Source organism: Nerophis ophidion, linkage group LG07 (assembly GCF_033978795.1).
Source record: "Nerophis ophidion isolate RoL-2023_Sa linkage group LG07, RoL_Noph_v1.0, whole genome shotgun sequence".
NCBI classification, from domain to species: domain Eukaryota; kingdom Metazoa; phylum Chordata; class Actinopteri; order Syngnathiformes; family Syngnathidae; genus Nerophis; species Nerophis ophidion.
In genome coordinates, this window is record NC_084617.1 from 42,861,356 (window position 1) to 42,884,911 (window position 23,556).

General features: G+C 41.3%; 1 protein-coding gene across 7 annotated transcripts in view; it reads right to left on the reverse strand.

Moving 5' to 3' along the window:
• The window catches only part of LOC133556360 (tight junction protein ZO-2-like), a 148,057-nt gene that overhangs the window by 81,829 nt on the left and 42,672 nt on the right, over window positions 1–23,556 (reverse strand). For 3 of the 7 annotated variants that reach the window (XM_061906199.1, XM_061906201.1, XM_061906198.1), the window contains exons 2-5: window positions 20,697–21,222; window positions 5,949–6,002; window positions 915–1,039; window positions 602–704 (exon numbers count right to left, since the gene is read on the reverse strand). In XM_061906199.1, coding sequence (XP_061762183.1) covers window positions 602–704; window positions 915–1,039; window positions 5,949–6,002; window positions 20,697–20,927 — 513 coding nt within the window. In that variant the 5' untranslated portion in view covers window positions 20,928–21,222. Of the gene's footprint in view, window positions 1–601; window positions 705–914; window positions 1,040–5,600; window positions 5,647–5,948; window positions 6,003–20,696; window positions 21,223–23,556 lie in introns of those variants that run through there. The other 4 variants (XM_061906205.1, XM_061906204.1, XM_061906202.1 and 1 more) reach the window with 4 other exon arrangements.

Here is a 23,556-nt window from a genome sequence, read left to right on the forward strand (position 1 = left end):
TACAATTGGATATGGTTTATTAGATACAATGAAACATAATTAGGCATATAAATTCAATTTGTGTTTCCACTCTACTGGTACTTTAAGGAACAATAGTCATTGTTATGACTATAACTGTATATTGAATTTTAAATTTGAATCAGTAAAAAGTACAATATACAGCAGGTCCAATCAACTAAATTATTTTGGGGGCCACATTTTCAAAAAGCTAAGGACCGAAGGGACAGACGTATCCCTTCACTATTATTCTTATTTTGAGAAACAGTGTCTTCTGTAATGGACATTTGTGTTACCTCTATTACTTCTATCAGAAAAATATAGCTTTGTTAATGCAAAACACAAGCAGAGGACGCTGACTCTCATTGGGGTAAAAGTAAATGCAGGGGTCTACCAAACCTACTGCAAAAAGACCAACTACAGAAAAGCTTGTAAAAGACCATCTATTTGACAGGGCTCTAGTGTTTCTTAACCATAGGACAGGCAACTCCTTGAGGGCCACCAAAAAACATTTGTTTCACAGCTGTGCGGTCCTCAGTTGTAATACACTTTTCCACCACAAAATCATCCATTTTTACATGGCAAAAAGTTGTTTCATACTCACTATTTTAGCCACTTTGCCACATTTACGGAGTGACTGCACAGCAAAGGAATGAGGCACATTGTCCATGGCAACTGAGTTGACTTGAATGACACGATCATTTTCACTGCAAACAACCAACAAATGGCAATGGTGAACAAGACATAGAAAACAACAGTCCTTTCACTCCTTTCATCAACTATGAGGATGTCTTAATGGGTTGATGCAATTGAACATAAAAACAGATTCAAAGCCTTGTTGCCCCTGACGAAACAATACTGCTTATGTTACTTGCCCTGCACACATAAATAAAAGGTACTGTATGGAAAATACTCACAAGAGCAATCCATCTGCAGGTCCAGCCTTTAGCACATCTGACACAATGATTGACGTCTCACCATTGTCCACATTTGGGTTGTCACGCCCACCTGACACCGCAATGCCAAAACCCATCTTTGAGTCCTATAAAAAAAGAAACAAAATCAAATATATGAATAAATGCCTAACAGCATGTAGGGTAAGCATGTAGGTTGTTCTTTACAGTAGTTTATTTTGTTTAATCTTATTTTGTTTTGTAGGTCTCACGATAGGTTTTGTTTTACTTATTTTGTTATTTTTCCAACAGTGGTTAATTGTTTTACTTCTTTTGTTTTTTATGTCATACATTAGTTCATTTTTTTAATCATTTTGTTCTTTATAACAGTAGTGATTGTTCAACTTATTTTATTCTGTATGTCTAACAGTAGTTAATTTTTAATTTTAGGTCTTCCATTGGTTTATATTTTAAACTTATTTTGTTCTTTGTTTTGCAGTACTTAAATGTTTTAACTTATTTTGTTTGTCTTATAGTAGTTATTTTTTTAACTTCTTTTGTTCTTTATGTCTTACAGTAGTTAATTTTTCTACTTATTTTGTTTGGTAGGTCATTCATTTTGTTTAACTTACTTTGTTCTAGGGCTGGGCGATAGGGCCTTTTTTTAATATCTCGATAATTTTTAGGCCATGACACGAAAAACGATATATATCTCGATATTTTGCCTTAGCCTTGATACTTAGAATCACATCAGTATGATGATTCTATGTCTCTACATTAAAACATTCTTGTTCATACTGCGTTAATGTATGCTCATTTTAAACTTTCATACAGAGAGGGAAATCACAACTAAGTCCACTCACCAAAACTGTATTTATTAAACAGTTATTAAGCAGTGGCACAAACATTCATGTAATTTCAAAACAGAAAGTGCAAGATTCTCAGAGACATTTTAAAACAAGCTATTAGTGCACTTTTGTGCATGATGTCACTAAGATGACATATCAAAACAACACTAAATTAAAATGCACTTTTTGTACAGAACGCCACTACAATAGTTTAAAACAAATAAAGTGGACTTTTGTGCATGATGTCACACAAGATATTTCAATAACTGTCAAATAAAAATGAGCTGCATAATAGGAAATCAAATAGTGTTCGTCCCTCGCTATGTGGTAGGTCCCTGCGGAAATTATCTCCTTTAGTTGTTGACTATTTTTTTCATACGGTGTTGATCTGGAAATGTTTGCCTTGGCATTTTGATGGTGTGGGCGTGTGGCACCGATTGGAGATGTTGACATGCGGAGTAAGAACACGTCATTCTCTAGCAGGTGAGTTTTCAAATGACGCTACATATTAGCAGTAATGCTATTTTTGGTAGCAACGCTTTTGCCCCACAATTGTCAAATTACGGTTGTCTGTTCGACATAATCCCACTTGAAGCCAAACCACCGCCCGACGATGGACCCCCTGCTGTTTTTCTTGGGAATTAATTCTTCCTTCATTTGTTACCAGATTCGCACCTTCTTTCTCTTATATTACCAATAGCATCACAGCTAATGTTACCCATGCTGCTACCGCTCTGCTCCGCGAGGGCGTATACGTACGTGACGTATGTAAGAAGGTGCGCTTGCTGTCTGTGAGAAGGAGAGACAAGATAGAGTGGGAAACACATGCAGTGTAATGCCAGCAGCTAAAAGCAACTGCGTGAGAACGAATACTCGAATATCACGATATAGTCATTTTCTATATCGCACGGAGACAAACCCGCGATATATCCATTTTATCGATATATCGCCTTTGTTCTTTGTGTTGTAGTAGTTAATTGTTTAACTTCTTTTGTTTTGTAGGTCCATCCATCCATCCATTTCCTACCGCTTATTTTTGTAGGTCTTACATCCTATTTCATTGTTAAGGTCTTAAAGTAGTTTATTTTTTAATTTATTTTGTTCTTCAGACATTACAGTAGGTCATTTTTTAACTTCCGAGACTTCAATCCATTAAGTTTTCAAAAGGTGAGGCAGACTTGTTTGGTGATGGCGCGTAAAAGAAAAGGTAAGTGAAAGGGAAAAGGAAAGTGAAATTAGACATCATAAAAGCGCTCAGTAGAGAACAACATGGCACACATTATGAAGGATACAGATTGTGGATCATGTGAAAGGATCTTGAACTATAAAAAGGATAGTACTACTGGTCTTCACGTGGTGTAGTGACCATTACTTTGAAGTTAGTGTGAGTCGGCCACACGGCATAAAAAACAGATGTCGCTGTATTATCAAGCCTTACTGTGAAGTTTGTTACTTGACTGACATACTGGACAGCCAGTCTGACATACAGTATATTTTTATCGCTGACACATGTACAATCACAAGTGCTACCGAGCTGGCCTCCAATGTATTTTTTCTAAAATCTGGAAAAGATATGAATTGAGTTGGGGAGCTAGTGGATTACATTGTTACATGTTACGTGCTGGTGTAGCTGGTTTTTTTTAATAAAAACACTGTGACCAAAAATATTTCACTTGTAATAAAAATGCAGTTTTTCAGCTTAAAGTATTTCCTGTCACCACTAATGCTGGGTTAGAACAATGCAGGTCATGAAGTTAGGTTTGTAACAATATAAAAAAAATGTATATCACGTGACAAAATAATCACAGATAACAATATTGGGACTGTTTTAATGAATCTGCTAAAAAGTACTTCTATACACACTGAAATCGTTTAACCAAATTGTATTTGAAAATGAATAAATAAGCAAACAGATAACACAATATATTTTCTCTGGCAGAAGAAACATTATGTTTTCCTGAATCAAGTCAATCAAGTGAGTGACAAATGAGTGATATGACATTGAAAAGCTTACAGTCAATAAACAAGAATCTGAGACCAAATTAAAAAAAAAAAAAGGCCAACATGTTATCAGAAATTTACCCGGAAGAAAACACAGGAAACTGACGTAATGTGATTTCAATGTAACCCCAAAAGGATGGACTAACAACCTCCAAAAATAATTAGTTCTTAAACAAGTTTCGAAAATCGAAAAGTTTGTATAGTGAGGCAAACAATGTACCGTATTTTCTGGACCATAAGGCGCCCTGCCGATGAATGGTCTATTTTTGATTTTTTTTCTCATACTATAAAAGGCGCACCGGATTATAGTGCGCATAAAAAGAGTCACAGTATTATTATTTTTCTAAATGTAAAAGACTTCCTTGTGGTCTACATAACATGTAATGGTGGTTCTTTGATCAAAATGTTGCATAGATTATATTTTACAGATCATCTTCAAGCCGCTTTCTGACAGTCACTTCAGGATGCGCCCTTTTGTGGGCGGTCTTATTTGAGTGGCTCACCTTAGGCAGCATCTTCTCCCGCCATCTTTGTTATAGCGGTGTAGCATGCAAGGACGGGAGTGGAAGTAGTGTCAAAAAATGGGGCTTACTATTTTAATGACATTCAGACTTTACTTAAATCATTAACGGAGCAGCATCTCCTCATTCGGAAACAACAACACCGGAAATTTTTCCCGTGAAAAAAACGTCCGAACGGAACTCTAATAACTCAAGTTCTTTGGGTGAATAATGTAAACTCACTGTGCCGGTATATTTTAGTGCTTTCCTGGCGAGTTTACAGACAGATATAAGTAAGAACTTTACATTACTTTATATAAGGCAGTTGGGATAGGCTCAAGCACCCCCGCGACCCCGGACAGGACAATCGTTAGAAAATGAATGGATGGATATATATTAAAAATGGCAACAGCGGAGAATGAATGCCACATAACAACAAGATAGAGAAAAAGAAAAAAGACTACGGTGTCCCCACGGACTACAAGGGCGGACTCGCACAATTTTTCAGGATTTATGCAGATCCCAAATACAGATCAGTAGATACAAGAAGGTAAGAAAAGTTGCTTTTGCATAATATTGCAAAACAAAACGCCGGATAATAATTCTTACCCTTATACATACACCAAAATACTCATGTTGAATCACATAAAACGGTGCAGCCTACACTTATCTCTTATGTTTGACTGCCATCTACTGGTCACAACCATCATTACACCATGTACCAAATAAAATTCCTTCGAGGTGGGTAAGCTCAACCAAACGTATTCCTTACATTAGGTGCACCGGGTTATAAGGCATACTGTGTAGTTTTTAGAGAAAAAAAGGAATTTAAGTGTGCCTTATCGTCCGGAAAATACAGTAAATATGAAACATGGGTTACAGCCTCGACAAGAGGCCCTAATTTAGTTAAAGTTTGTACACTTCAACACAATATAAAGAGCCATACAGTACTGTGTATCTAACAAACATAACAAGGAGGTGATGAATCTCTTTATTAACAAGTCAAAACAACAAGTTGAACTGTCCTCTGCATGCGCTGCTCGACCAACACACACACACACACACACACACACAATGTGATGATTTCACTACTATCAGTGTTTGCCTGTTTCTGACATTTGCCAATGTAAGTTCTAGAGCAGTGGTTTTCAACCTTTTTTTAGTGATGTACCCCCTGTGAACATTTTTTTAATTCAAGTACCCCCTAATCAGAGCATAGCATTTTTGGTTGAAAAAAAGAGATAAAAAAGTAAAATACAGCACTATGTCATCAGTTTCTGATTTAATAAAATGTATTACAGTGCAAAATATTGAATAGCAATCCAGCGATTGGCTGGAAACCGGTCTCGGGTGTAACTCGCCTCTCGCCTGAAGTCAGATGGGATCGGCTCCAGCTTCCCAGTGACCCTAATAAGGATAAGCAGTAATGGATGGATGAATGGAAAGTATAGATACCAATATAATTTTTTTTTTAAATTATAAATATTTGTTCTATTTACTGAAATAAAGCATTGATTTTACGGATCGACTTGTTTTAAAGGTCAGTATTTGAGATGTACTTCAAATATTATGTCAACCTTATCTAAATGGCAAGACCAAATTATAAAAGTCACAGTTTTTGGGTATGACTTTAGAACTGGAAATAGCAACACTTTTACTGAAAATGTAGGCCAATGTTTAAAATGGTTGTGTTTGCAGGAATAACTCACCCGCTGCAAAGATACCGTGTACTGCTCCCATACCATCTCTTCCATTCCTGAGCTCTGTTGGGGAACACATACAATATACACAATCAAGACAAGCGTTATGAGTAATCAAGCAGCATAAACCTAGAGAAAATGTAAGTATTTGTTTCTTGAACAGTACTGACGACTGGAACAAAGGAGCGAGTTAGATCACAGCACCAATTGACAATGTCGCGCTAACTGACAGAGTTGCAGCAAGATGAATCCACAACATAAACACAGATTAGGACACTGCAGTAAAAAAGGCAGGCACATTCACAAAGTCAACCATTAATGCTCAGAACTGGGGCTCGTGACCGAGTGGCTGTGGGAACCGACTTCTGTCAATAGTGGCAACACACACAACACACTAACAACTTGTTACACGCTATTGGACATTGAACCCAGCGTGTCCCACATAAACGTTTGTGTGAGTCCTGATGACATAAATAGAACAAACCATCTCTGGTCAACTGCTTCTCATGAGAGAGGTGGATGAGTGACAACTGAAGTGAAACGAAGGGAAGGAGGAATTAATTATAATGAAAGGATAGGGCTGGGCGATAGAACAACACTTTTTAGACCAGTTGATCTGCCGTTTCTTTTATTTTTCTCCTCTGTCCCACTGGAGGGGGTCCGGTCCGGTGGCGCCGAATGAGGTGCTGGCTGTCCTGAGTCGGGACCCTGGATGGACCGCTCGTCCAGAGCCGGGACCCAGGATGGACTGCTCGCCTGTGTATCGGCTGGGACATCTCTGCGCTGCTGATCCGCCTCCGCTTGGGGTGGTTTCCTGCTGGCTCCACTGTGGACCGGACTCTCTCTGCTGTGTTGGATCCCCTTTGGACTGGACTCTCATGGTTGTGTTGGATCCACTATGGATTGAAGTTTCACAGTATCATGTTAGACCCGCTCAACATCCATTGCTTTCGGTTCCCCTAGAGGAGGGGGGTTGCCCACATATGCGGTCCTCTCCAAGGTTTCTCATAGTCATCATTGTCACCGACGTCCCACTAGGTGTGATGTGAGCCCCACTGGGTGTGAGTTTTCCTTGCCCTTATGTGGGCTCTACCGAGGATGTCATTGTGGTTTGTGCAGCCCTTTGAGACACTAGTGATTTAGGGCTATAAAAAAATCATTGATTGATTGATTGATGTTTACTTAAGTAGTTTATTTAATAAATTATTATTTCCTCCCAGAAAAAGCTCTTAATTTATTTCTTGGAAAAATGTTCCATAAAAAGTGCAATTCATATCTGGTCTAAAAAAAACAACATTGTACAAATTTGAATGTTGATAACAGTAGGATACAGTGTATGCAAGGTGATTTCAAACTACTAGCTTTTGTTGAAACAAAAGAAAAACTTGCTATTTCAATTAACTCAGTCATTTGTATTCATTTGTTTCTTTAAAAAGTAGGGAAAATTCAGAAAAAAAATCATAAATACAATTTTACAGTCAGGCGGAGGCAGGGTACACCCTGGAGAAGTCACCACCTCATGGCAGGGCCAACACAGATAGACAACATTCACACACTCGGGACTATTTAGTGTTGCTAACATTAGCTGGGTAAAAAAAACAAATTCAACCTTCCCTAAAATTTCCATGGAATAATACCCAGGAATCAGGTGGAACTTTTAAGATAACTTTGAACTTTGATTGATGGAACAAACTCAGCCAGTAAGTAGAAGAGAGGAAGAGAAGCAATTAGAAGTGAATAGACGAATACACTCAGTGAAACTCTGAGTCGTGACTCAAAAGTAATTTTTGAGTCAGAACAGCCTAGAAGCTGGCAGAGCTAAATGTCATGCACACGCCAAAACTAGTTTGTGGACAGTTGAAAAAACTTTAAAAAGATGTGGAAAAGCTGAAGGACAGTCACAAAGGGTCTGATCGCAATACCAACAATTTGTATAACCAGCACAGAATGCAGGCACAAAGCACGCAGTAAGCTTGTTTCCTAAGCATGCCTCACCAGTGCAACAAAGGTAAATGACATACAATATTATTTATTATAGTTTATTACATCTTAAACAGTAATCAGTGGTATGAGATGTGTTTGGTTATTCAAAAGCAGCCTAATTAACCTGATGCTGAGGCTAACCTAACTGCTCAAGAAACCTCACTGTCATAACAAGTGAAATAGACTGAACGTTTAACGTCCTTATTTTTAAGTGTTAAACATCATATCAAGTCTGCCGTTTTAAAGCCAATGTTTTCCCTTTTTTAGTATCAGTGAAAATGTTCGATTAAAGTGAAACTGCACTTTTTGGGGGGGAATTTTGCCTATTGTTCACAATCATCACGAGAGACAATAACACACGTCTTTTTTTGTATTAAGATTTAAAAAATTATAAAAAATGCTTGAGAGAAATGACTAATGGGAGTCATCTTGTAGCCTTCTAAGACAACTGCAGAACTCTCCATACACTTTTTATATACACACTGCAAGTCTATTTATAATGTAATAACAGACACCTTCATAACAATGTGTACTATTTACAATATACACACTGCATATACATATATAATGCAGTAACAGACACCTTTGTAACAATATGTAATATATACATACTACAAGTATATATATGATGTAGGAACAGACACCTTCATAACAATAGAATAGAATAGAATAGAATAGAAAGTACTTTATTGATCCCTGCCATGGGGAAATTCAGCACCGCAGTTCGCTCACAATAGACAATAATAATAATAAATAATATAATTTATATCATATATTATATATATAATACATGAGTAATATAAATGTATTCTACATATATTCTACATTTAAGTATAGTCAAAAGGAACATATGCATTATACAGTCTGATGGCTGTTGGTATGAACGACCTACTGTGTCGTTCCGTGTTGCATTTTGGGAATCTGAGCCTTCCACTGAACGTGCTAATTCTCTCCGCAAGGTCCGAGTGTAGTGGGTGGGAGGTATTTTTCATAATGGCTAGGAGTTTTGCTAGACTTCTTCTCTCAAGCACCACCGCCAGAGAGTATAGCTCCACTCCCACCACGTTACTGGCCTTCTTTACCAGCTTGTCAAGTCTGTTTGCGTCCCTCACTCTCAGCCCGCTGTCCCAGCAGGCCACGGTGTACAAGAAAGCGCCCGCCACCACCGACTCGTAGAACATCCTCAACATCTTTGTACAGACGTTGACGGATCCTAGCCTCCTCTGTCCCTTCTTATAGTGCCTCAGCGTGTTTTGACCCATTCAGCTTGTTGTCGATGTGTACACTGAGGTATTTACAATCCTCAACTATGTCCAAATCCACCCCCTTGAGGGAAACAGGGGTCGCCGAAGTACTCCTCTTCCTTCCCAGGTCCACAACCAGCTCTTTGGTCTTTGTCACATTGAGCTGGCGGTGGTTCTTTCCACACCATGTGACAAAGTCCTCCACAAAGGCCTCCCTGTATTCCTCATCATCACCATCCTCAATACACCCCACTATGGCAGAGTCATCAGAAAACTTCTGAAGGTGGCAGGACTCTGACTGATAGTGGAAATTGGTGGTGTAGATGGTGAAGAGGAAGGGGGAGAGGACTGTGCCCTGCGGGGCCCCGGTGTTGCTGACTAGCCTGTCAGACACACAGTCCTGCAGTCGTTAGAGCCACCGGCCTGTAGTTCTTCGGCGTGCTGAGTCGCGTGCACTTGGGGATGGGGACCACGCATGAGGTTTTCTACAGTGTGGGGACTTTCTGAAACCTAAGGCTCATGTTGAAGATGTGCTAGAGCACACAGCACAACTGTGGGGCGCAGGCTTTGAGCACCCTGGGGCTCACACCGTCAGGACCCGCGGCTTTGCCAGTGTGTAACTTATTTAGCTGTGCGTTCACCTGTTCTGCAGATGGACACACTGGTGGTGGTGGTGGTGGTGGGGGGGGTCTCAGGTGGTTGGGGGAGGAGGGGTCATCAAGCTGAGGGTGAGGTGTTAAGTGGGGGGAGGTAGTCATTGGAGTTGGGGGACTGTGAGGATTGGTTCGCTGAAGTTGTCAGGGGGCCAGCTGGCATGTCTTGGTGGGGGGCAGGAGCTTGTCGGAGCCACTGTGTCAAACCTGTTAAAGAACCGGTTTAGCTCATTGGCCTTCTCTTGGTCTCCGTCCACCCCCCTACCCCCCGACGGTTTGAGGCCGGTGATGGTCTGCATACGTCTCCAAACCGCCTTCATGTTGTTGTCCTTCAGCTTCCCTTCCAGCTTACTCCTGTAGTTCTCCTTGGCCTCCCTGAGTTTGGTCTTCAGCAGCACCTGAACTCTTTTCACTTCCTCCCTGTTATCAGCATTGAATGCCCTCTTCTTCTCATTCAGTATGGCTTTGATGTCTTTGGTCACCAACGGCTTGTTGTTTGGGTAGCAGGTGACCGTCCTTGATGGGACATTTGAGTTAACACAGAAGTTGATATAGTCTGTGATGCACTTTGTGAGCCCGTCAATGTCCTTTCCATAAGGCTCCGTGATCATCCGCCAGTCAGTTACCTCAAAACAGCCCTGTAGTGTCTTTTGGACCGCTTCTGACCATTTTCTCAATGTTTTTTTGGTCACAGGCTGTCTTTTTACCAGAGGCTCCTAACAGGGGTTGAGGAAAACAAGGTTGTGGTCTGACCGGCCCAGCTCTGGTAGTGGTATGGAGCTACACGCAACCTTGATGTTTGCGTACAGCAGGTGCAGGATCTTATTTCCTCTGGTGTGGGAGCTGACATACTGAGTGAAGTTGGGTAGTGATTTGTCCATAGTAACATGGTCAAAATTTCCCGAGATGAGGATGAGAGCTTTCGGGTGCTTGGTTTGTAGTCTGGCTATCGAGCTGTGGATGACGTCACTGGCAGCTGTGGCGTTAGCAGAGGGGGTTGTATACTGCCATCACGATAACATGCGAAATCTCCCTGGCCAAATAATATGGTTTGAGTCCTAAAGCTAACTTTTCTATATTCTGGTCACAGTGGCACTCTTTTATTGTAATATGACCGGGATGTCAATATTTCTTATTAATAAACAAAGCAAGCCACCTTCCTTTCCGCTTGCCGTTGGTTCGGTCCCGGTCAGCGCGCACCGTTTGAAACCCGTTTAAATAGACGTTACATCGTTGTGCAGCCACGTCGCAGTAAAACACCTTAGGCTACACTCACGATATTCTTTCTGACTACCGGCAAGCACCGACAACTCATCCATTTTATTTGCCAGAAACCGCACGTTACCCATGACGACGGAAGGAAGATATGGTTTATATCTCCTTCTCTCCCTCCTTGCTTCAGCCCTCTTCTGTCTCGAGAGTCTCCCTTTCCCTCGACAGCCACGAGGACCTCCATTAGTCCTTTTCAGCTCCTCCGGGATCTGGTTAGTTAGCGCCGGGACCGTTAGCTGGTTGCTTATAACTCATGTCACTAACAACTGTTCGCTGGTGTAGATGAACTAGCCTCTCCACTGTTGTTGTCCGTTTGAGCTCATCAGTAGTGTCCCCACCGCCAGTAGGACGAACAAAACACTTCTAAACTGCATGTTTAGAAGGACACAACTAGATAAAAAGTAAATGTAGAATAAATGTAAAAGTATAAAAAAGTACAAAACAAACAAAGAAAAAAGACACAGATGGAGCGAACTGCAGCAGCGGCCGTCGAGATTGACGCATGCGCACTATGTAATATGTTCAATATTTACCGTATTTTGATCATTTCATCCGTGCATTGATTTCAGCTTCCATAGCAACGCACATCCGACAATGTGTGTTCCTAATACAGATACAAAAAGCTTTCTGTTCTAATCATGGCAGACTTGGTAACAAACAGAGATGACTATTTTTGAACAGACGAGGATTCACTTTATCTTTTTTAATTAGATTTTGTGGAGAATGAACTACTGCTTCTAGAAGTGGGAAACAAAGGGAGAGTAAGATGTTGGAGCAGATAGAAGCCAATAAGGTGAGGTGAAAGTTAATCTAAGCTGCAAAATGTGGAATTTGAAGCCAAGCTATTTCGAAAAATGGTGTGCTTACCCATAATTAACCGGTAAAAACGTCTACGGTCAGCTGGACCACACATAACTGTCCATCGAATAAGTCACTATAATATTGGTCAGGATATATGCAGCACATCATGCTTTTCATTACAAATACACTGTCGAGCTAGCTGTATACAAACAAGACATTAAATAATACTTTACAGATACCGTAATATAATGTTTATGTTCTTCACTCAGTACAGATTGGTGTTTTATCAGTGTTGTGCATTACAAACTCATTTGTGTTTTGTGCTGACGTAGAAGCTAGTTTATCTCTTGTTGTAGTTAGCTTTTAGGCTAATAATGAAGCGCGCCAATGTGTTAGTACACTAAAAAAACAGTTGGTCAGTGTTCTCTCTTACAATAACAATGTCGCTACAGGTTGGTTATTATACAGATTACGGAATGTAAATTAAGTATTGGTGACGGTTTTTGAATGAGTTTTTTAAGTTATTTAGAGGTTGAATGGATTATTCCTATTAGCTGCATTGCTAGCTACCTAGAAGGAGACAATTTTTACATGTTAGAATAAGAATAAAAAAACGTTTGTCTTTTTGTCTCTCATAAAGAATGTGAACGATAGGCTAAATACCAAAAAAGCGCAGCCCCCCATCATCTTTGGTGAGTTGCTGATATTGACAGTTTCTAATGCTAGCTAAAATTGTCATAATAGTACTTAAAAAATGCTAAGCGTAATTGAGTGTCTGGCAAAATGTATATTTTTTATGACCCGTCAAAAACAAGGACCAAGACAAAAATATAGTAACGGTAAACATGTTTATTTCAAATGTAATTGTCCTATATGATCCCCTTAGCTATCAAGGCAGAAAGGAAATGTCAACACAACCATAGAAAACACTCAATGTAAACAAAATTCTAAAATCACTTTGAACAAAATTCTAAAGTCACTTTGAACATTTAACTCTTTTTCTAGAAAAGAAGGTGCAAAAGTAAAAAAATATGTAAGAAATGCTTAATAATGTTACGTCTTTGAGGGCGCATAGCTGCGCTGGTAGTGTTCCTTCCAAGGCAGAAGACAAGCAGGAGTAGCGTGCAGGTAAGATTAAGGTCTTTAATAAATTAAACGCAGGACAAAAATACAAAACTGAGGATGCTAGCAAGCGTGGAGCTAAGAAAACCAAAATGTCAACAAGGGTGAAAAACGAGGAATGCTAGTGTGAACAAAAATCACTAGAGCGTGGAGAAGAGCCAGGAGAACGTAAATGTTGCCTGTAGCAAACAATGACCCGGCAACAAATGCTGGGTGACCGGAAACTATAAAGGGCAGTGATTAACCAAAACAACTGGTGGGAACACTAATTGCAAATCTTAGACACATGAGGTAAATCAGTGCCCATGGAAACCAACAGAAAACAGGCAAAGAGGGTGCACCCAGGAAACAGACTAAAACATAAAAAAATACCACACATAAATCATGCCATGACGGCGTGGTGAGGCCCGGGGGAAACGAGGAGGTGGGCGGCGCCAAGGTGAAGACGGCCGGACACGAGGAGGTGGGCGGCGCTGTGGTGAGGTCTACCGGAAACGAGGAGGTGGGCGGCGCCGTGGTGAGGCCTCCCGGAAACGAGGAGGTGGGCGGCGCCATGGTGAGGCCCGCCAGAAACGAGGAGTTGGGCGACGCCGTGGTAAGGTCCGCTGGAAACAATGCGGTGGGCACACTATCGTCGGAGGGAAAGAGGAGGATGATTTCGTCGACGTGGCAGGAGACGTCGTCTGCGGAACCAGAGGCAAGGTAGGCGGCTCGTCTGTCAGCGTGGGCGGAACCAAAGGCAAGACAGGCAGCTCGTCTGTCGGCGTGGGCGGGACCAAAGGCAAGACAGGCGGTTCGTCTGTCGGCGTGGGCGGAACCAGAGACAAGGCAGGCAGCTCGTCTGTCGGCGCGGGCAGAACCTGAGGCAAGGCAGGCGGCTCGTCTGTCGACGTGGGCGGAACCTGAGGCAAGGTAGGCGGGTCGTCTGTTGGCGTGGGTGGAGTCAGAGGCACAGGTGTCTGCAGACCCACCACCGAGCCAGACTGTTCCTCTCTCTCCAGCTCTTTCAGCACCCACTGGTACCACTCCTCCATCCATGCTGCACTGTACATCTCTGGAGGGTCCACTGTGCTTTGCAGCACTGGCGCAGGAGGTGGAGAGGATGGCGTTTGCCGGCCCACCAGGGTTGATGGTGGCGTCAGAGTGGCAGGAGGAACGTCTGATGTGATGGGTGGTGTCAGAGGGCTAGACGAATGCAGGACTGAACAGGACTGTTCCTCCCTCTCCAGCTCCTTCAGCACCCCCTGGTACCATTCGTCCATCCACTATGCGCTGTACTTCTCTGGCGGGTCTACTTTGTTTTGCGGCACTGTAGCAGGAAGTGGGCTCGATGCAGACTGCTGGAGGAGAGGCAGGGAGCAGCTCCGGTGGAAGGAGGTCTGCTTGCCCCGCTGACACGCTACCAGCACTGCCCCCCCCGTCAGGATGCAAATACCAGATGCTAGATGGAGCTGGTGGGGGGAGCGGTTGTGCGAGTCCAACGAGACCAGAGGGCACAGGCATGATGGGCTCTAGGAAGCCTGGGAGCTGGCCTTGTGCATGTCCGCTGCTTGCGCCTCTTTGGACAATTGCCTGCAGGTAGTGTCTGAGGGGAGGAGAAGCCTCACGGGAAGAGCCTTCTACTCAGCCTTGGGGGAAAAGTGTCCAACTCGCACCCCTCATACGCATGCGCCTCTGTGCCGGCCCGCTGCCGGAGCCTTCGCTTACTGGGTGGCGTGGACGACGTCCAGGTTGCTCGAGAGTGGGAGAGGAAGCGGGTCTCTGCTTCCGTCAACTTAGCCATCAGCTGCCCCAATGCCACCATAGCGTCGGAAGGGAGATCCTCTTCCGAACGCTCTGCTTCGACCTCGTCTTCCCAGGGCTGGGTGTCCGCTTTGAGCTCCTGGAGGATACCTTGCTTGTCCTTGTTGGAAAGGAACACGGCTGGGTCAATCTGTTACGTCTTCGAGGGCGCATAGCTGCGCTGGTAGCGTTCCTTCCAAGGCAGAAGACAAGCGGGAGATGCGTGCAGGTAAGATTAAGGTCTTTAATAAATTAAACGCAAGACAAAAATACAAAACTGAGGATGCTAGCAAGCGTGGAGCTAAGAAAACCAAAATGTCACCAAGGGTGAAAAACGAGGAATGCTAGTGTGAACAAAAACCACTAGAGCGCGGAGAAAAACCAGGAGAACGTAAATGTTGCCTAAAGCAAACATTGACCCAGCAACTAATGCTGGATGACAGGAAACTATAAAGGGGAGTGATTAACCAAAACACTTTGTGGGGAACACTAATTGCAAAACTAAGACACATGAGGAAAATCAGTGCCTATGGAAACCAACAGAAAACAGGGAAAGAGGGTGCACACAGGAAACAGACTAAAACAGAAAAACTACCAACCATAAATCGTGCCATGACCCGGGTAACGCAACATGACAAATAAAGTGTTACAAGAAATGATGCGAAGTGTCAATATGTAGACAGAGAACCTTGAGAAGAACTATTTAGTGCCATGAAGTTACAGCTGTGCGTGATGAAGGTGGTGTGGTATTAGCGGTCTCATTAGGGACAATTGTGCACCTTGCTTCAATTACAGACCACATTGGTCTGACTAGGGTCTATTTAAAAAAAAAACCAAAAAAAACTGCCATACTGTCCAGGTGATTTTTCCAGTTTTATCCACAAGTTCTTCACTTTGTCTTTTTACTCAGTGCAAATAGTTAACCGCGAGACAACAAGATGGCTCAACCAAACGTGATAGTTGATTCTGGTACTTGATTGGCTGTTAGTGTGTCCCTCCCACTAATCAGTGATCACTTCCTGCTTTGCTTGGTTACCAGAGACAAAGTGGCTTTGTTCATGCAACCAACCTTGCTTAGCAACTTCCTGTTACTTTCATGAAGAAGAAGAAACAAAAGTTTTTATTGATATCGACTACGTGTACCATATATAATGATATTGTTTAATCGCCCAGCCCTATCATGAACTCATTTTTGTATTCGCCACAGCTTTGCCCCTACTCAAAAACAGAGCAGCCTTCAAGCGCCCTTAGTAACGGCAGCACACTTTTAACCTTCACAATAACAGTGTTGTGCCCAACATCCACAGCTAACAAAATAAAGGTTTAAAATATGGATCTTACTGCACATAAGCACTTTGTACTCAAAGTAGGGATGGGCAATATATCGATATACTCGATATATCACGGGTTTGTCTAAAAAATGACTATATCGTGATATTTGAGTATACGTTCTCACGTAGTTGCTTTTAGCTGCTGGCATTACACTACAGGCTCTTCTCACACTTTGGTGTCTCTGCTTCACACAGAGACATAAAACCAGCGCACCTTCTTACATACGTCACATACGTATACGCCCTCGTGGAGCAGAGAGGTAGTGGCATGGGTAACGTTAGCTGTGGTGCGAGTGGTAATACGAGAAAAAGAAAGTGCGAATGTGGTAACAAATGAAGGAAGAATTAATTCCCAAGTCAAACAGCAGGGGGTCCGTTGTCTGGTGGTGGTTTGGATTTAAGTGGGAATATGTCGCACCGACAACCCTAATTTCTCAAGTGTGGGGCAAAAGCGTTGCTACAAAAAGTAAAATTACTGCTAATACGTAACATCATTTGAAAAGTCACCTGCTAGAGAATGAAGAGTGCTTGAAACTCCGCATGTCAACATCTCCGTTCGGTGCCACACTAACAAAATGCCGAGGCAACCATTTCCACATCAACACCGTATGAAAAAAATAGTCAACAACAGAAGGAGATGACGTTCACAGAAACCTACCACATAGCGAAGGACATACACGATTTTATTTCCTATTATCCAGCTCAGTTTTATTTGACAGTTATTGAAATATCTTGTGTGACATCATGCACAAAAGTGCAATTTTTGTAGTGGCGTTCTGTACAAAAGTGCACTTTAATTTAGTGTTGTTTTGATATGTCATCTTAGTGACATCATACACAAAAGTGCACTCATAGCTTGTTTTATTATGTCTTTGACAATCTTGCACTTTCTGTTTTGAAATGACATGAATGTTTTTGCCACTGCTTAACTGTTTAATAAAAAACAGTTTTGGTCAATTGACTTAGCTGTGATTTCCCTCTCTGCATGAACGTTTAAAATGAGCATATATTAATGCAGTATGAACAATAACCTTTTTTAATGTAGACACATAGAATCGTCATACTGGTGTGATTATATGCATCAAGTGTTAATTCAAGGCTAAGGCAAAATATCGAGATGTATATCGTGTTTCGTGTCATGGCCTAAAAAATATTGAGAAATTTAAAAAAGGCCACATTGCCCAGCCCTAACTTAAATCACTTTTTGGTTTATTCCCTGTTTGAAAGATATTATGCTTTGACTTAAAATACAGTTTAAAATTTGGCACCAACGAGGCGAAGATCAGTGACTTACACAGTGAAGGGAATATAACTGCTTCTCGCTAGCGAGGACGCTACATTGTTGTGGTCAAATTTTCGGGACACATCTAGAATATGTTAACATGCTTTATCACAATATGAGGATATTTTCAAAAGCTATACCAACCCTAGTATATCACAATGAACAATATGACATGTAATGCCACCAAATCAGCTGAGGCTGCTTTTCCAAGCTTCTGATTGGACAAAATGTGCATGACAGCGGGTGAATATGTTTACATGAAACTGTATTGAAAGTACACTTGTGTGAATGAAGATCATTTTAGTACTGGTGTGGCATTTATCCACAAGTATCCGTGTTCATATGGACATGGCCTTAGTCTATTTAATTTCCATCATCCATGCCAGCAATTCTCAAACTGTGGTACGTATACCACTTATGGCAGTGGTTCTCAACCTTTTTTCAGATATGTACCCCCTGTGAACATTTTTTTAATTCAAGTACCCCCTAATCAGAGCAAAGCATTTTTGGTTGAAAAAAAGAGATAAAGAAGTAAAATACAGCACTATGTCATCAGTCTCTGCTTTATTAAATTGTATAGCATTGCAAAATATTGCTCATTTGTAGTGGTCTTTCTTGAACTATTTGGAAAAAAAGATATAAACATAACTAAAAACTTGTTGAAAAATAAACAAGTGATTCAATTATAAATAAAGATGTCTACACAGGAAGGGCTTCACAGTGGCAGAGGGGTTAGTGCGTTTGCCTCACAATACGAAGTTCCTGCAGTCCTGGGTTCAAATCCAGGCTCGGGATCTTTCTGTGTGGAGTTTGCATGTTCTCCCCGTGAATGCGTGGGTTCCCTCCGGGTACTCCGGCTTCCTCCCACTTCCAAAGACATGCACCTGGGGATAGGTTGCTTGGCAACACTAAATGGTCCCTAGTGTGTGAATGTGAGTGTGAATGTTGTCTGTCTATCTGTGTTGGCCCTGCGATGAGGTGGCGACTTGTCCAGGGTGTACACTGCCTTCCGCCCGATTGTAGCTGAGATAGGCGCCAGCGCCCCCCGCGACCCCGAAAGGGAATAAGCGGTAGAAAATGGATGGATGCATGGATACACATATAAGTAATCATCAACTTAAAGTGCCCTCTTTGGGGATTGTAATAGAGATCCAACTGGATTCATGAACTTAATTCTAAACATTTCTTCACAAAAAAAGAAACATCAATATTTATGGAACACGTCCACAAAAAAATCTAGCTGTCAACACTGAACATTGCATTGTTGCATTTTTTTTCACAGTTTATGAACTTACATTCATATTTTGTTGAAGTATTATTCAACAAATATATTTATAAAAGGATTTTTGAATTGTTGCTATTTTTAGAATATTTAAAAAAAATCTCACTTACCCCTTGGCAAACCTTCAAGTACCCCCAGGGGTACGCGCTCCCCCATTTGAGAACCAGTGACTTATGGTACGGGGGTTCCATCCAGTGGTATGCCACAATGCCACAGAATCACTTGATTAAAGTACAGTGTTACTGTTCAAACTGTGTGTAATGTGACAGGGGCAACATATTAAATATACTTGTTCAATAAACATCTGCCTTGTTTTAATCAATAATTAGGCCCACTTTGCTACTGTATTTCAATGTTGATCAGTATGGTGGTGCTTGGAGAGCCATTTTTTTCCTAAGGTGGTACTTGATAAAAAAAAGTTTGAGAAGCACAGCAACCTGAGAAATTCTGCTTTAACATGTGTTTATGCAGCGGCAGAGTTGCTACCCATTTATTTCAGCACTCTCCTTCTGTAGCCGCTAAATGAGTTGACACATAATTAACAGCACCCTGCCGCTTGTTGTTGCCAAGTAGCAACAGACCCGAGACAACACGACTACCAACAAAGCTCAAGGCAACGCTCTGTAGCAGAGGACAGTGACACAGAGGCTGCAGGAGCGCCAAATATATGTTACAGTCACGCACATTATTACACATTCATTATTACACATTCACGCACAAATCAATGCAACACTAGTCAGCCTTAACTTCTATTGAATGTAAAACTGTACTAGTCAAAGTCAGTTAGGTGAGTATGACAAATCACAGGCTATGAGCTTATAACACCAAATTACCGTATTTAATAAAGAAGTGAATCTTTGGTCACCTTATGACTCTATATACACAAGGATTTGGAGCCCTGTATTGACGATTCAATGCAGGATCGATTCTCCAGTCAACACGATTCAAACAGACTTTTCCAATGTATTATTTGGTATAATAATTATAATGAAAACAGGTTACAGGTTAAAAAAGCTCCTTCTGGTTGTATAGAGATGGCTTAAAAATCATATTCAAAAACATTTATTTTTATAAAATAAAAATAATATGTCTGTTATTTTTTTCCAATTCGGTTTTTGATAATTATGAATCGATTTAGAATCGAGATAAATAAGAGTTGCAATTCAGATGTGAATTGAGTATTTGTGCATCCCTAGTAATAGCTTTAAAAATCAAGTTTGTCTCTTTTAACCAATAAAAAATGATGCTATAACTTCATGAAGTTGTTTCTAAATCTTAACAATAAAAGTGCAAGATTATCTGATCATGAGAGACTTTGCTTGATGTTGCACGAGTGCAGGAGTCGGGAACCATTTTGGCTGAGAGAGCCATGAAAGCCAAATATTCTAAAATGTATTTCCATGAGATCCATATAATATTTTTTTACACTGAGTACAACCAAATGCATGCATTTTCAAGTAAGACCAACATTTTTAGAGTATAATAAGTCTCTTACTCTTTTTAACAACATTGTTATTCTGAAGCTAACCAATAATAAATAAAATACTTCTTACCATTAATGCGACTTCTTGAACAGGTGCGGTAGAAAACGGCTGGATGGATTAAAATGCATGCAAATGTTTTGTATTTTCAATGTTATTTTTAGCACTGTGATTACCAGCGGAATTATTCTTTACTTATTGTGTTAAGCAATGTCAGTTAAGATTTATCTGAGAGCCAATTGCAGTCATCAAAAGAGCCACATCTGGCTCTTGAGCCATAGGTTCCCGACCCCTGCACTAGTGTATGAACAGAATACTTAGAATGGACAGTGTTCTCATTCGCAGTAATCAATATGAAGATAAATATAATAATTTTAGAAATCCTGGTAATCTTTATAAATCCGTTTGCATTTAAGCTACATTTCTAAAACAACCACAACCAATGTGTCGACCATGTTTAGAATCTGAGGACATTATTTCATTTCAAATGATTTCAAGCATCCATCCATGCATGCATGTCCCACCAATTTGAGCAGACAGGATTTCCCACCAGGTGCGTAGAGGACCACCAAACTGCCTTTCAGCTCTTCAGTGTTAAGTCCACTCAGTTGGATATTGCCACAGTCTTGGCTGCAGCTGCTTCCACCTTCATTGTGGACAGTTGAGTCCCAGGTTTTGCCCATTTCAGTCTCTTTGTGCCGGTGCCAGCTGGGGTAACCTGGGCAGCAGCTCGTCTGCAGCCAATCCAAACTCATAGCTTCACAGCGCCTTTGACCCTACGAACCCACAGCTACGGCTAGATCCCAGTCCTGCCAGTTCAGCATGAGCCGTCTCAGTTTGAGGAGGTCTGACGACATGACAAGGAACGGAAGCTTCCCAAAGGTGTCCAGTTGTCAGCCTTTCTGCCTCAGTGTTCCAACTCCAATCTGGATAAGCTCCAACAGCGGTAGATTAGTCTCGCCCCTGGAGGGAGGGGAGACTAAAAATAACATCTCCTTCTGCCCCAATCCTGTGGTGAGATGTAACGCTTTAAGAGCGCTCTTCCACTTCCTGTATGCACATAAAATATATGGCCAGGTAAGAATAGGATTCAGTAATTCAAAGGAAGTCAGGATCCAGAATGATCCAACTAACGCACCATCTGTTCAAGCACCTCCTCATTGGTCATCGTGCACACCATCCTGATGCTTTTCCTCTCTCTCTTTTGCTCTCTCTCACACATACACACACACTCACCTCTCCAACTCACTAAATGTCCTTGTTATTTCCCAAAATGTACTCAAAATAAATCAAAAATAGTTATCAGGAGTGAAAAAAAGAGCAGTGTTTTTTAACCACTGTGCCTCAGGATACACTTTGGTGTGCCGTGGGAAAATATGAAATGTCACCAATTTGGGTTAAAAAAAAATTTTGCAAACCAGTAATTATAATTCAAAATTAATATGCCATTATTAAATGTCTGTGCTGTCTAGAACTCAGCAGAGTAACCGTGTAATACTCTCCCATATCAGTAGGTGGCAACAGGTTGCTAATTGCTTTGTAGACGTCGGGAACATGTTATGTTATGTTGTTATGTTATGTTATGTTATGTTATGTTCCCCAACCAAATTGTTTTTTGTGATCACAATATAACAGTGGGAGGCAGCAAGCAGGTAAAAAGTTATCTAATGCTTAAACCAAAAATAAACAAATAGTTAGGATTACTAATTCAGTGTTAATATTTGAGTCCTTCTGTAGAGGAATACTTGGGCCCCAAGGTCCAAAAGGTTAAGAACCCCTGTCCTAAGGGGCTGTTTACAATGTTTACATGGCTGCCTTGAGGGTGCAAAATTTTCCAAAGTGTTGTAAGCAGTACATCCTTCCGTTTTGAGCAGGTAACACACACACATTGCCTTTGTGTGCTTGTTGTCAGCTAATGATGCGCCATTTTGTAAACGGTCATATTTACGTGCCTCAACTTCGACTGCACCTTCTCCTCGTCAGCCACGCTGTAGTTTTCTACTGACAGATATAAAAACTATCTGTACTTTGTATCCGAAAAAGCAACAGCGGACGATGCGTGTGCATTTACGAGACAATCCACCCCACAAGAGGAGGACAGCCAAAAATAAGGAGTTTATTTACCACTAAAATGGCAGATTCGCGCAAAGCTCCTCAGGTAATTCTTTACCATATATGGAGATATCTGCTGATGTCATACAAAACGTCAACAAATTAGCATATTTGGAGGAAGTATAAAAAAAAGGTAAGAAAAGTTGGTTTTGCATAATACGGTCACTTTAATGCCAACAACACAGCTATCATCTATCAACAGCTGTCGAGGCAATGCTAAGTGGAGACACAGCATTCTAAAAACATGGCTAACGGTCATAGCTGCAACTGTCAAGTTGGGCAGTTTTGGCAAATGAACTAACGACAGTGTTTTCAGCACATGGAGCCCGAATGTAACTTAGAGGAATTGACAAAAGTATGTCTATGTAGTAGCCGGGCGACGATCACAGCAATGACTCTTGGAGGATGCTCTAGACTACCAGTGCGTATCGTAGATCACACTGAAGGCTAATGTAAATGTGACGATATCGTTCCCAGGTTTCATGTTCAGAGGGCTCTATATATGTTAAATGCAGCATTTAGAAGGTCGGATACTGTTTTTATGTTTCAACTAAGAAAATATTGTTTTTTTCAAAAAATATTCCCACTTTGTGGCAATTTACAGTCAGGCCTAGAACTAATTAGCCGCGATAAATGAGACAACAGCACAAAGAAAACCGCTACTTGAATTTTAATTACGCCACAAGCTCATTAGATGGAGGCAAAGACCAAAAGATGACTACAAAAGCTTTGCTGCACATCTACATTTAAAAGAAGCATGTGGATTGGCCCAAACTGATGAATAATATATCAGGAAATAGAAGCATGCAAGAACTTAATGTCCCTTTGTAGGCATGTTCTAAATAAAGTAAAGCATTCCAAATGTTGATACAAATTACTTCTGTTGTGTCTTTGTCATGCTTTATTAGCGCTCATCCCAATAATAAAGTCTTCTTTTTCTCCTGCAGATGATCTCAGCACTTAGCATAAAAAGGGGGGTTGCTGCCTTCATTAACACAACACACATTCCCTCTCTTTCTTTTGACTCATGAGTCACGTGTGAGCTCAAATGTGTGCATGTGCAGTGTGTGTGTGTGTGTGTGTGGCAGTGGAGGGGTTGAATGTGTACATGCATGTGTGTTTGTATGGGGCATCAGGGCTGCCTCACAGCTTCAGACAGTCCTGTTCAGCGCTGTCGCAGCACATCTTCATCACAACACCCTTACACCCAACCAAGTTCTCTGCGGACTGCTTTTTAAAAACAAATCACTGTCACAACCACACTCAACTGCA